The 13,753-nt window shown below is 59.6% G+C and overlaps 2 protein-coding genes across 4 annotated transcripts in view; one reads left to right on the forward strand and one right to left on the reverse strand.

Annotated features, from left to right (window-relative positions):
* The window catches only part of FAM83G (family with sequence similarity 83 member G), a 31,308-nt gene extending 22,963 nt beyond the window's left edge, over positions 1-8,345 (forward strand). Inside the window, exon 6 of the mRNA XM_069542955.1 lies at positions 5,390-8,345. Coding sequence (XP_069399056.1) covers positions 5,390-5,797 — 408 coding nt within the window. The 3' untranslated portion in view covers positions 5,798-8,345. The remainder of the gene's footprint in view (positions 1-5,389) is intronic.
* The window catches only part of SLC5A10 (solute carrier family 5 member 10), a 55,845-nt gene that overhangs the window by 38,182 nt on the left and 3,910 nt on the right, over positions 1-13,753 (reverse strand). For all 3 annotated transcript variants that reach the window (XM_069542957.1, XM_069542956.1, XM_069542958.1), the window contains 6 exons: positions 13,410-13,469; positions 12,666-12,770; positions 8,028-8,133; positions 7,685-7,765; positions 5,934-6,139; positions 378-513 (listed from right to left, as the gene is read on the reverse strand). In XM_069542957.1, coding sequence (XP_069399058.1) covers positions 378-513; positions 5,934-6,139; positions 7,685-7,765; positions 8,028-8,133; positions 12,666-12,770; positions 13,410-13,469 — 694 coding nt within the window. The remainder of the gene's footprint in view (positions 1-377; positions 514-5,933; positions 6,140-7,684; positions 7,766-8,027; positions 8,134-12,665; positions 12,771-13,409; positions 13,470-13,753) is intronic.

Here is a 13,753-nt window from a genome sequence, read left to right on the forward strand (position 1 = left end):
GGTAGGGCTCACATGCGGCAGGTCACTACCCAGCATCCCACAGAGGCAGCCTGAGCCAGGGACCAAGAGCCAGAAGAAGACACTTGTAGCATGCCCAGAAGTGACAAGCGTGCAGGGTCATGCGGGTGGTCTGTTCCCGAGTTTGTGAGGAGGGGATGGCAGTGTACAGAGGTGTTCCTTCACACCCTGAGGTCACACAGCAGTAGGTGGTCTTTGCTCAGACCTCATATCCAGCTACCTCCGTGTGGATCCCTTTGACTGTGGCCCAGGGACCACACCCCTCCCCGCTCCCCTAGGCCGGGAAACAGCTTGCTTGTCCTTGGCCTCTCCTCCTGGTGCCCTCCGGATCCTGCAACCCGCCCCGGAGCGTGTCCTACCTGGGAACAGCACGCGGCTGATCATGCCCGGCATGACGATCAGGCCCATGGGCAGCATCTTGAGATAGCTGGCCAGGATGGAGCCCCCCTTGGCGTGGTTCAGGTCCCGGGCGGACAGTGACCGCTGCACGATGACCTGGGGGCAGGGGAGGGGGTGAGTCCCAGCTGCCCCGGATTCCCCCTCCGCGGGGCTCAGGGAGTGTGTGAGATAGAAGCTGACCTGTCAGCCCTGGATGCACCCTCCCTGAGCCCTGACTGCACCCCTGCTGGTTGTCTGAGCATCTGGGGCCCAGGTTCTCTCCAGGACTCAGTCTTCCCATCTGTCGAGCAGAGAAGTGTTGGTCCTTCCCGGCCTGTCACTCTGGCAGTTGTCAGGGCTGGAGAAGACCATGGAGCGGTGTCAGCGACCAACCCCCCACAACCCTCCTGCCACCTCCTGCGTTGCATGAGAGGCCAGCAGGCTCATGCATGTGTCAGGAGTAGACACTGGTTCCAGCTGTGTTTTGTGTCCCAGGCAGAGGTCTGGAGCTTTAGGACCTGGGTTTCGGGAAGCTTGCATGTCAATTGTGGAAGGATCTAGAAGCTGCAACATGAGGGCAATTTTTCATGCAGCCGCAGGCGACGCCTATCTGGGCCTTAATTTCCAGATCTGCAGAATGGGAGGGGTAGTTGGAACTGATGGCATCTGAGATCCTCCCAGTTCTGACACCACGATTCTACTTGTTAAGAACATGGGACTTTAAACAGTGTTACCAAGATATGATTCACACACCATTCAGCCACGTAAAGCATACGACTCCATGGTTTTTAGTATGTTCACAGTTGTGCAGTCTATAACTTTTAAATGCAAGTATTTTTTGGTTGCTGTTCTGCAGTTTAAATTACTTCCTGCAGTTCAGAAGTAGAAATTCTTTGTGATTTTCACTTATTTTTCAAACACACGAGTTTGACAAGTGGCTCCTAGCAGTTGCCTCTGACTTGGCTGTTGGTGAAGCAATTAATTACAGGGTCCCAGTCAGGGTGAGCTCTAAAATAGATGTTTTCCTCCTAAATCAGGCGGGGACAGAGCAATTTACAAAGCTCTAAGGGTGCAGCCAATGGAATCCACTAGAACATTCCTTGGGTTCACTTGGTGACTCCACCCTCCCTGGCTCATCCTCCAGCACCTTTTCATCAACTGAAGAAAATTACCTATGTTAACATCAAAGCAAAGGGGTGGGAAGGACACACGTGGGAAATAGAGGCTTGCAGACTGTTTTTTTTTGTTTTTTTTTTTTAATCTTTGGCTGTGCTGGGTCTTCATTGCTATGCTTGGGTTTTCTCTAGTTGCAGCGAGACGGGGGCTACTCCTGTTGTGGAGCACAGGCTCTAGGCGCATGGGCCTCAGGCACAGGCTTAGTTGCTCCACAGCATGTGGGATCTTCCTGGACCAGGGATTGACCCTGTGTTTCCTGCATTGGCAGGTGGATGCCTAACCACTGGCCAGCAGGGAAGCCCCTATAGCCTGTTCTTCACCAAGGACCTCAGGTGCTTCCTCCATGCGATCTTTCTCCATCTTTTCCCAGGTTCTTGCTTGGGTGAAGGTATCAAGTACCTAGTAGTTAGGTGCCTACTGCTCCTCACTTGATCTAATGTCTGCTGCTTGGGGACAGTTAACATCCTGGGGAGCAAGTGCAGAATCACAGTGTTGTGCATAGGCATGGACACAGCCTTTGTTTTAGGGTAAACCTTTGCTTTGATGAAAGTGGATTTTCTAAAGACTAGAAATTGCAAATGTCCATCCTAGAGGCCTCTAGGTGCCCATTTGGGTTTGGCGCCCTTAAGAGAAACTGTCATGAGCTTCTTCAGAGGTCCCTCTAAACATCTCAGAAAATGCCCTGAAGATTGTAAACTTGCTCGATAAAGGAGCTCTGGATCAGAGATGGTGATCCCTGAAAATTTAGGCTTCGGTGCAATTTTCTTGTTATAGTCACCTCAAGATCCAAAAGCGAAAGCATGTCCTTGGAGGCATACCCACACATACTAACTGTGGAAGCCCATCCCATACAGACTGAACAGCGCATGGACGGTGGCTGAGCTGCATACAGAAATAGAACTTTGGGACTTCCCTGGTGGGCCAGTAGTTAGTCCTGGGTTCAGGCCCTGGCTGAGGAACTAAGATCCCACAAGCCTTGTGGCTCGACCAATAGAAAAAAAATATAGTACTCTCATCCACAACCTGCGGCAACCTGCCTGGGAAACCACTGCCCTGATGTCTCTCAGAGGCAGGCGGGAAGGCAGATGGCTGTTTCCAGCACCTGCCCAGGAAGCTGCACGGTGACTTTGTAACGATCAGCCCCAGGTGACCAGGACCTAATTAATAACTGGCAGCCTCTCTAACTGTTGTCTCCAACTCATCCCTCCACCCTGAGCATTCTCACAGGCGTCCCGTTTCAGTCCCTGCCTCCTGCGTCCCCAGGCTGGTGGCCTCTTGTCAGTGCCCGCCCCCCCAGCCTCCCCTCTGTGCCTCTGAGAGGCTCCTCCTCCTCTGCTTGCCTCTGAGTTTCTGCCAAATGTGAGGGATGGGAGCCACCTCCCCTGCTGCAGCTCAGAATAAACTGCCTTTGCTTTTCTTAAAACATGGCCAGTGCCAGGCTGGCAGCACGGGGGCTGCAGGGCAGGCTGGTTCCACCTCCTGTCCACCAGCTCTGACTTGGGACAGTCCATTCCTCACTTTGGGCTTCAGTTTCCCTGTCTGCATTGAGGGGTGAGCTGTGGTTCTCTGTAGACCCTCCCCTTGATGTCCTGTGATTCCGAGAGCTGGGGCTGCACTCTTCACAGGAGCGTTTCCCTGAATCCCTGCCGTCTTCTGTGATTTCACTCCATACTCTCTCGGTGGCCAGGCCCAGGTTGGGGGCAGGACAGTCATGGTTGCCCCACTCCGCAGCTGGAGAAGTGGTGCCCCCGCAGCCCAGGTCAGGACCACCGCCCCGTCCCCAGCAGCATCAGCACCGCTGCCACAAAGGCCCTGCCTAAGGCTGCTCCCTCTCCCCGCTCAGCCACAGGACTGCACCGAAGTGCTGTGTCCTCGCCTGCAAGGTGGGATGTGACCCCCGACCCTCACGGTTGCTGCACATCCTGGATGAGGCCGCTTGTGGACCGTCAAGCCCAGTTCTGGCTGACTGGTGGCGAGTCATGGAGGGTGGGCGTCTCTCAGGGTCACCACAGGGTCACCCATGGCCCTGTGCTGGCCCAGGAGCATTTAGATGCTCGGTTGTGAGATGGGGACGAGAGAGGAGCTCGTGGGAACGAGGGTGACGGGCTGTGCACTCAACACGGCACCTGGTCCGCAGCAGATCCTGGAGGTTGTGGCCTCTGCAGACAGACCCAGCTGCTGCCCAAGAGGGACGGTCCATCTGAAACTGCAGCTGCGACGAGACCAAGTGCGCTCCAGCACCGCCGGAGTAGGCAGGCCCAGGGCCCTTCCTGTCTGTGCGCCTCCCTGCTGTGCAGCTGCAGTGGGAGGGTACGGCAACATCCAGAGAGGAGCCCAGTGCCTGGCCAGCCCCCACCTCCTATTTCATTGGTTTTGTTGGGTTCTGAGTGTCACCTACACGCTGCGGCCGAGCTGGGAGACTGAAATGTCTGAAGAAGGTGAAAAGCATTCATGGCCCCAGCACACAGAGCTGCTATGTGGCGCTGACCACACCGTGGGGCTGTCTGGATCAGGGGCTGAGTAGGACCCAGTGGACCGGTACCTGCGTGGTTGGGGATCTGGTCCGAGGCCCAGTGGTTCCCTGGGTAGACCCAGCCTGAGCAGGAGGGGGACAGGGAGGTCGGGCTGAGGCCAGGCATGGCCCCAAGCTCCTGGCACTCTGGACCTCCATGGGGTCAGCAGTGCCTCTGCCTCCCCATGTGACCTTCTTATCCAGGAAGGGGGCTGATCCAGCCCTGACCTCCAGGCCAGGCTGTGTGCTGACTCACTCGGCCTTCATGGGAGAATCTCCTGAGTGCTGTCCTGCCCTTGGACGCAGGGCCATGCCAGGCCCACGCTGAGCGAGGAGGGAATGAGAGGTGCCTAGTGAGGAAGGGGCTGTGACTGGTCCACAGGGCTGCCAGGCACCCCCTGCCCACCCTCCACTGCTGGCGTTTCATCCAGACCCTCACTCAGCTGGGATGGGCCTCAGTCCTCTCAGGTACTGGGCAGACGCCTGCAGTGGGTACAGCCTACAGGGACTCTTGGGCATGTGACCATGTCATGTCACGTCACTTATCACAGGTGGGGAAACTGAGGCCCAGGATCCTTCCCACCTGGATTGCGTCCCACAGTCACAGCCCAGACAGGGTCTCCTGACGAGCACATGGAACACCTACACTTGGGAGATGCAGATTGCCCCTCACCGGCTGGCACCCACCCTGGCCTCAGTGTCCCGTCCTGTGGATGGACTGCCGGGTCTGCCTCCCAGGAAGTCTGTCCCCGTTCACTCCACTGTGGCTGGCTGGGTCGACTCCCGGCCAGGTGGCCTCACTTCCAGGGTGAGGTCCTCGGGCCATGGTCCAGAATCAAGGACAGTGGTGAGGCCAGTGCCCCTGAGGGCCCCTCCCACCCAAGAGCTGCCTGAAGGTACCCACAGCCCTCAGGCAGGCAGGGCATCATCTGCTTCTGCCCAGGGAGGGAGCGTGGCCCCCTGAGGCCACCTGGTGCCAGCTTGGGAGGGGGACCCCGCCCCTAGGCACCAGAGACCTGGCCCGGGTGGAGGCCTATCTGACCCCTTACAGATGGGGGAGGTGGGCAGGGGCTTGGGGAGGAGCAGGCACTGGCCTTGATATGACCATAAGGGCAGGATCACTCCCGTAGTACCTGTGGGGAAACAGGCACGGAGGAGGGAAGGAAATGTGTCCAGGACCCCCAGCTGGTGGGGGCCAGGGCCAGAGAGCAAAACCAGGCATGCTCGCTGCAGGCCAGAGCCCTCACGAAGGGATGGAGCTGCCTCCAGCCCCCTGGTCTCACCTGTCTGCTCTCTCTCTACCAGGGCCAGCGGTTTCACCACTACGGAGCCCCTGCCTCGGGCACCAGAGAGAAAGACGGCTTCCCGCGGCCATTGAGGACCCTGGGACCGCCGCGGTTCTGCCCCACTGCCGATGGCACCCAGAGCTCCAGCAGGAAAGCAGGCCCAGCTGTGGCAAGCCCCCAGCACTGGCAGGCCAAGAGCGGCCCAGGGCCCCGCATGTTGCCAGGTCCTGGGAGCCCAAGGCCAGCCCGAAATGCCAGTGCCCTGGCCAACAGCAGGGCCACCGAGGAACACCCCAGCCCCTTGGGAATCCCGTACTCCAAACTGTCCCAGTCAAAGCACCTGAAGGCCAGGACGGGTGGCAGCCAGTGGGCCCCATCTGACTCTAAACGGCGAGCCCACGCCCCCCGGGACCGCAAGGACCCCTAGCACCCCGTGCCCGGGCCACACCGTCCATGGCCTCTGCCCAGCCTGGGCTCACTGTGCAGGGGTTCCTGGGCCACCCGCACCTCCACAGGCACCCTGGAAGGCAGGAATTGGGGAGGGCGGTGACATGGACCCTCACCTGATCAGTGCACCAGTACCAGGCGGCCATGATGGTCAGGCCGAAGGTCATCCCAGTCCACGGGAGGTCCCCAGTGTGGGGGTCTCGGAACATGTGCATGGCGTCTGCCCGGGGCACGTGACACGTGGTATTGGAGATGGTCCTGGATGGGACAGCCCGGGCATAGGCCTCTGCCAGCTGCTCGTACCCGCCAATCTGCTCGAAAGCTGCAGGGGCGGGTGGGATGGTGATGGTCAGTGGCCGGCGGCTGTGACTCCCGGCCCCACTGCCCTCGTCTCACAAGTAACTCAGGAGTCTCACAAGTACAGGAGACTCAGCTTTTTCCCATTACCTTTCCCAATGTCTGGAAAGGTGTGGAGATAGAGGGTTTTTTTAAAAAAGTGAATTCAAAAGACTATTTTATTTGTATTTAAAGTAATATTAAAGGAACATTTTGCACGTGGGCACCCCATGTCCTGCAGCCTCTGGATGCCCGTCGGTCAGGAGGGGGCCTCCTGCTAGGCTCACGGTCGACTCGAGGACGCAGCCGCGTCTTTTCCTTGGCACTCGAGGACTTTCCCCGGTAGTCGGAAGGGCTAATGTCCTGACCCAGGGGCTTCCAAAGGATGAGACTTTGGTGGAGCTGAGAGTGGCTGGGGGGCAGGGTGGGTGTGGCTCTGAGACGGGAAACAGAGTCCCGAGAGGGCAGGGGAGCCACCAAGGCCACACTGCCAGCCAGCTGGCCAGAGCCGAGATCATGTTCACCACTCACTGTTCTTTGTCTGCCCGGGGGTCTGGGCCAAAAGTGAAAGTCCCTCAGTTGTGCCCAACTCTTTGTGACCCCCATGGACTATACAGTCCATGGAATTCTCCAGGCCAGAATACTGGAGTGGGTAGCCTTTCCCTTCTCCAGGGGAATCTTCCCAACCCAGGGATTGAACCCAGGTCTCCCGCATTGCAGGAGGATTCTTTATCAGCTGAGACACCAGGGAAGCCTGTGGCTTTTGCTTTGTCTGTGATCACTGCCCCACCACCCCTAACCAGACTGGGCCTGGCTGCCCAGGTGCTTTCCTGCAGTGGGCTCTGGGGACACAGGCCCCTGGTCTGTGAGGAGGCAGGTACACAAAGCCCAGACAGCCCCAGGCCCCGCTCCCCACCCTCTCCCCACAGCCCCCAGCATCATTCCCACCCAGAGCCCAGGCCAGGCCGAGGTGAGCGCTCAGAGCAAAGGTACAGACACTAAATAAGGGTCCTAGAGTCTGAGTCTGGAAGAGACTGTAAAGGCCTCTGTTTGCCCTCTATGGGCTCCTCCTGGCTCTTCTTGCATGCTTCCCAGGTTGAGGAGCTCACTACCTCCAGGACAGACCCCAAGCTTACCCCTGTTCCCCTTTCTTCCCACCCTGCCTTTGTCCTGCCTGCCACAGCACTTCTGGGGTCTTGTACAAGGTTTCAAACAGTGGGGGCAGATGTCCAGGCAAGTACGTGGTCTCCCAGTGGTGTGGGGGCACACCACCCACAGCCCCACCTCCCATAACTGACCCAGCATGGATATGGATGGCCCTGCCTCCTGCATCAGCTCTGCAGCCAAACCCCAGCCGGCTTGAGCTGGTGACAGAAGTGCCACAGGGCAGCTGGGGTGAGAGGGGAACAGGCTTCTGCCACTCAGGGGAGGCTGGCAGGGGGCTGAGGGCCCCACAGCCTGGCCTTGTGGGGACACCCACCCCCAGTGCCGACATGGGGGCCTGCTACATGGATAGGCCCACGGCCCTCACCTTTGATCGTCAGGATCACGGCCCCCGCCACCATGACGAGCGTCTGCAGGGCGTCTGTGTAGATGACAGCAGTCAGGCCCCCTGCAAATGGAGACGACAGAGCTAGAAGCGCCTGGCCTCGACGGGGGAGGAATGGGGAGGCAACCGAGCTCTGGGAGGGATAGCTGTCCCACACCCATGCCCCTTGCTCTTGCATAGGTGGATACAGCAACCAGGCCGGCTGAGCAGCTGCAGAGGCCCATGTGCCTGGCTCAAACTGGCCAGATCCCAGGCTACAGGAGGAGGTGCCCTGAACCCCCACCAGCTAGCCTCCCAATTTCCCGTGTGTCCCTGGGTGCTGCACCTGCGATGGTGTAAAGGGCCGTGATGGCGAGCATGATGACCGTGGACAGGTAGAAGTTCCAGCCCAAGCAGATGTGCACGAACAGGGCCCCCGCATACAGGTCGATCTGGGGAAGTGAAAGAAGCATGTGTAGAGGCCCAAGGTGACCCCAGGACCCAGAGCACCACGCGTCTGCCCAGTGGCCTTGGTGCCTCATTGACGAGGAAGGGGAGACCGCCTCACCCACCAGGGGCTGTCCTGAGCAGGGGTGCATCCTGGCTGTAGACAACGGTGGGCAGGGGACATTGTGGATGTTAATAAAGTCCTTAGCAGCCTCTACCCACCAGGGAGCAGCTTGTTGTTCATTTTGGCTCCTGCCTGAGGATGGAGGAGAGTCCTGGAGGGCTTCCTGGGGGAGGAGTGGGTCTCAGAGAACAGGACCCTGTGTCTCAGTCTCCAGACCCACGTCTTTCTATGTAAAATGGGTCCCTATGGTCTGTTCCTTGTTAGGCAGGGCCCCCGAGAAGAGACCAGACTTACGCCGGGCCAGGCTGGGGGAACAGGGGGCCGCTCTTGCTTATTGAACCCTCCCCATGGGGTTGAAACTGAAACCAGGACCACATCTCAGGCTGGAGCTTATTCCCAGGGGCTGAACTGGACTCAGTCCTGCCATCCCAGACTCTGGGGAGCACAGGACAGTCAGGGCTCTGGGGTGAGCCTGAGAATATCAGTGCTGGAACAGGCCTTACAGACCACACACACACACCTTCACTGTGCACTGGGTGCCTGGAAAAGGAGGGAGGATCCCGTTCTGTAGGACCTATGGGCTAGACCAGGGGCCCCACCCCCCAAGTGTCGAAACCTGCTTCACGTCAGGAAGATACCCCAAAACACAGCCTGTGGGGCCAAGAGACTTCTGAGAAGGCTGGGCAAGGCCACGGGTCAGCTGCCACATGGGGGACAGTCTGCGTGAGACCAGAACACCGGCCCAGCTAGGGGCCCAGCAGTTCTGCTGAAGTCAGGCTCTCAGACCCCTGTTTACCCAGGATCCTCCCCTCCCCTCTCCTGGAGCAGAGACCAGCCAGTGTGGGGATGCTGACAAGCTGCTCTCAGAACAGTGGCCCCTCACTCTGCCCCCACCCCTGGCAGTGAGCCAGTGCAGCCCAAGCTGAGGAGCCCAGAGCTGTTGAATATAAGAGCAGGAAGGTCTCTCCAAGCCCCACCCCTCTCACCCCGCTCCATCAGTCCAGGAACAGGGAGGTGAAGGGACCTCCCCATGGTCAGGCCCTGGCAAGTATCAGAGATGGGAGTGGCCAGGCAAAGGGAGCAGGGGGCTGGTTCTGGAAAGTAGTGGAGACACAGGTTCTATCCCTGGTCTGGGAAGATCCCACAGGCCTCAGGGCAACTAAGCCCGTGCACCACAACTACAGAGTCTGTGCTCTAGAGCCCGGGAGCTGCAACTGCTGAGCCTGCGTGTCTAGAGCCTGTGCTCCACAACAAGAGAAGCCACGGCAGTGAGAAGCCCATGTCCTGCAACTAGAGAAAATCTGCACAGCAACCAAACTCCAGAACAGCCAAAGAAAGAAAAAAGACCCCTCCCCAGACCTGAGTCACCTAGGAAGGGAGCCCTGGTCTGTGTGCCCAGCCTTCAGGCTCTGCCTTTAAGCCCAAGTGACTCTGGTCACGCCAGACTGGCTGCTGATCCATGCCCAGCACTTTGCTGCCTCCAGGCCTTAGCTCAGCCAGGTCCCTCCGTCTGGGAACGTCCCCGTATCTGCATCACTCAGGACTCAGCCTGCCCCCGATGCCCTGCTTCCCAAACTGCTCTGCAGCCCAGGGACTTCCTTCCAAGAGTAATGGTTGGGCGGCGGGGACAGCACAGGCATGGGTGTGGAGGTGGGACTCGGGGACCCTGCGTGGCCTCCGTAAAGGCTCCTGGTGCTGCTAGAGGCCAGGAAAGTGTGCGGTCAGCTGCAGACTCCAGGTTGTCCCCCAGCCCCATCAGACCTCTCCTTCTGCTGAACTCTGTCCTGGGGGCCCAGGCGAGCTGCAGCTAGGTAGGAGCTAAGAGCCCTGGGTCTGTGACCCTGGTGAGCGGGTCACCTTACCTACTGAGCCCCACAGACCCTGTCTGTAAAGTGGGGGGGGGGGGTGTGGAGCACCACCAGCACTGTGCTCAGCCCCCACCAGCCCCCTGACCTCTGCAGACCCAGAGCAGGGGAAGCCAAGGTGGGGCAGGTGGGACCCCTGAGGGAGCCGCTCCACTCCACAGAGGGGCGCACAGGCGCATAGGTTTGAAGCAACTGGCTTCAAGCTCCTGAATGACCCAGGGCATCAGACCGGGTTTCTCTACTGTCTAGAGGTTAAGTGACCGGCCTGGAGCACACAGTGATGGAGCTCGGCTACCCTCCAGCCTTTAGGCCCCCTGGGGTCATTTGGCGGTTCTCTCTGCAGACTAGTGTCCCTGCCTGGGGCTGGCAGCAGGTGGGCTCTATGGTCTCTGAGCAGGCTGGAGCTGAGGTCAGTCCTGGGCATGTGGACACACAGGGCATTTCAGGGGCTCTGCCCAGTGGGGTCAGGGCCTCAGGGGCCCTGCTGGGCTCCAGAGCTGCAAATAGCTTCAGCCCAAAGCCTTGGTCAGGGGAACCCAGTCCCTCCAAGGCCTGGCCTGGCAATCAGCATTCCCCCTGCTTTCCTCCCACTTCATCCATGCAGCCCCAGCCTCAGTGCAGAAACCCCAGCCTTGACATCAATGGGTTCCCTCCCATTTTATAGGTGGGTAAACTGAGTTACCTGGGGCTTCCCCAGTGGCACTAGTGGTAAAGAATCCACCAGACAATGCAGAACATGAGGATTTGATCCCTGGGTCTGGAAGATCCCTTGGAGAAAGCAATGGCAACCCACTCCAGTATTCTTGCCTGGAGAATCCCATGGACAGAGGAGCCTGGTGAGCTACAGTCCATGGGGTCACAGAGAGTCGGACACGACTGAGCGACTGAATGATGACAACTGAGTCACCTCATCACAAAGTGGGGCAGTGATCAGCCCTCTGGGCTCCAACCGTGGTCTCTGCCTGATTCACCGAGACCACTCCCTAGGTCTCCATCGTCTTGTCTGTAAACAGGGCTGTGCACAAAGTGTCCTCTAAGGACTCTCCCCACTTACTCCCCCACTGTTCTGGACACCCTGCCCAGGCTCTGAGTATGAGATGTGAACTCTGCCTCAGAGCCACCAATAGGACAAATGGGCTGGGGGACCCTTACGCCCAGAGGTTGGCCTTGGCAGACCTCACCCTGGCCCCTCGCCTCTCACCCCTGTCTGCTCAAGTGCATCCTCTGGTAGGGGAAGATGGCGGCACTAACACAAGCCTGACGTCACCTGCGCAAAGCCCCTGGGCCCCTTGGGCACTCAGATCCCTTCCTCACCTCTCACCAGCCCTCTGGCCTGGGATGGGAGGGGCCCCCAAGAGCGACATGCAGCCTCGGTCTGGCTGTGTGACTGCTGGTCAGTCCCAGGCCCACTGCTCCCTGTCACCCCCAACCGCCTCCTCCTCTGGTCCTGAGGTGTCTGACCCCTGGGGTCTGAGCCCCCCACCATGACCACCCCCAAAGCATCCCACACCACCCCTGCCTCCTTGGCGTTTGCCCTCCCCATCAGCATCCTTTTCTCCACTAGACCCCAGCTCTGTGCCACCCAGCAGGAACGCTGCCTTCTCTTCTGAGGTCCATCCCCTGTGTTACATCTGCACCCCCCCACCGTGCTGAGTCCCTGCTTCCTGAGGGGCGGGGGCTCAGGAGGGGCAGGAGAGGGAGGAGGAAGCACATGGAAGCTGTCCTGGAGGGCAGCAGCGCCCCCTCCAGGAGAAAGCCCTGGGGAGACCCTCTTTGGAGAAAAGGCGGGGCCTGCTTACTAACCAACCCCCCCTCCGAAACCCACTCCCACCCAACAGGGGCCTGGCAACCCAGGTGGAGGCCTGGCCGAGGCGAGGCTCCCGGGGCTCCAGGGGCTCCCAGGGTAGTGGAGGAGGAAGCCCTGGACACCCTGCAGAAGCTGCCAGGCAGGAGGGAGGAACGAGGCTCGGTCTGTGCAGGGACCGCTGTCCACCTCTGAGCCTTGCCAGAGCTGGAGCGGCTGGATGGCCTCTGGGGACAGGCTGGTGATGGGGATTCAGGAGGGAGAACACAGGCCTGGAGTGGCCATGGAGGCCCCATGGGCTTGGGACCAGCTCCCCCTATCCTGGCCTCAGTCTCCCTCCCTGTGAGACCCAGGGTGTGGACATGATGTGCCCAGCCAGGCCCCCCAGGGAAAGGGGGGTCAGCCTGGCAGTGCAGCTGACAGCCACTTGCCACCTTGGGCCAGAGACAGAAGGCTCTGGGCGCCCCCTAGTGGGCACTCCTGGCTGGCCAGAACCGGGACCCAGAGCCCAGCCAAGAACCCAGGGGCAAAGCAGGAGTCACAGGGCTGCATTCTGCCCCCTCCCAGGACTCTGGTGCAGCTGTGTGATCCTGGGCAAGTCAATGTGCCTCTCTGGGCCTTGGTCTCCCCAGCTGTCAGACAAGGAAGAGGCAGATCAGGGGCTGTCAGGTCGCTTTGAGGGCCCCAGAGCAGGGATGTTCCGGCTAAGCTGGCCAGAAGCTGGTGGGGGAAGGGGTGGCTCACCGATATCTTGGTGAAGACGGACAGCAGCAGCGACAGGACAGACAGGTACATGCGAATCCGCTGGCCCCCGTAGCGCTTCTGCATGTATTCAGGCATGGTGACGATCTAGGGGCACAGGCCGCGGGGCTAAGCTCACTGCTGCAAGGCCACAGCTAGCAATTAGGCCCGGAGCATCTCACAGCCCCAGCAACAGGCCTAGAATTCTAGGCTTACACTTCCAATCACATGGTGAGGGGCTTAGGCTGGGCCGTAGCAGGCTGAGACTGGAGGGATGCATGGGGGGCTGTGGCTGGGGGCAGGGGACAAGTTGGAAGGCTGTTATAACAAATCCAGGTGAGCTCTGGCTAGATGGGGAAGTATGAGACTGAGACATCCAGGAAATGTGAACCACCGGGCTTAGTGACGCCGGCTGGGACTAAAGAAGCGGTGCAATTGAGGATGCGACTTGCAGCCCAGGTGTGCAGCCTGTGTGCTCAGGTAGATGGAGCATCCTCCTCCAGATGCAACAGGCAGGTACAGTAGAGACCAACAGACAAGGCACCTGGGCTGAGGGCCCAGGGGACCTGACTCCATGGGTTGATAGGAACGTTAAGCAGGACTGGAAACAAACCCAGAGCTGAGACTTATGGTTTCACTTACCAACTCATGTGCGAAGCCAGGGGTCCTGCCCATCACCACCACCCACTCCACCCCAGGCCCAGCTGTCCCGAGGCCCCCAGCTGGGCTGTCCCTGAGCAGACTCACCTCCGAGGAGAGGTAGATGGGCACGAACACCCATGCCAGGGCCAGCAGCACATAGGTAGCCTGCGGGGGACCAAGGCAGGTAAGGATAGGGACATACAGGGTCAAGAACTGTCCTCGCCTCCTCTCTGCAGCCCTGAACACTAAGGATGATGGCCGAGGCTCAGGGCTCCCTGCCTGCAGCATTCTGTAGACCCGACTTCCCCATCAACCCTGCCTGCCTGGATCTTGGCCTTCTGGGTTCCTGGGTACTGCCCCTCGCCATGGAGGGGTGGGCTCTGATGAGCACCATCTAGCACCTATCAAGGTTGCTGCCCACCCCACCCCACTCTCACCCACAGCGGACA

The sequence above is a fragment of the Ovis canadensis genome, chromosome 11 (genome assembly GCF_042477335.2).
Source record: "Ovis canadensis isolate MfBH-ARS-UI-01 breed Bighorn chromosome 11, ARS-UI_OviCan_v2, whole genome shotgun sequence".
NCBI lineage: Eukaryota > Metazoa > Chordata > Mammalia > Artiodactyla > Bovidae > Ovis > Ovis canadensis.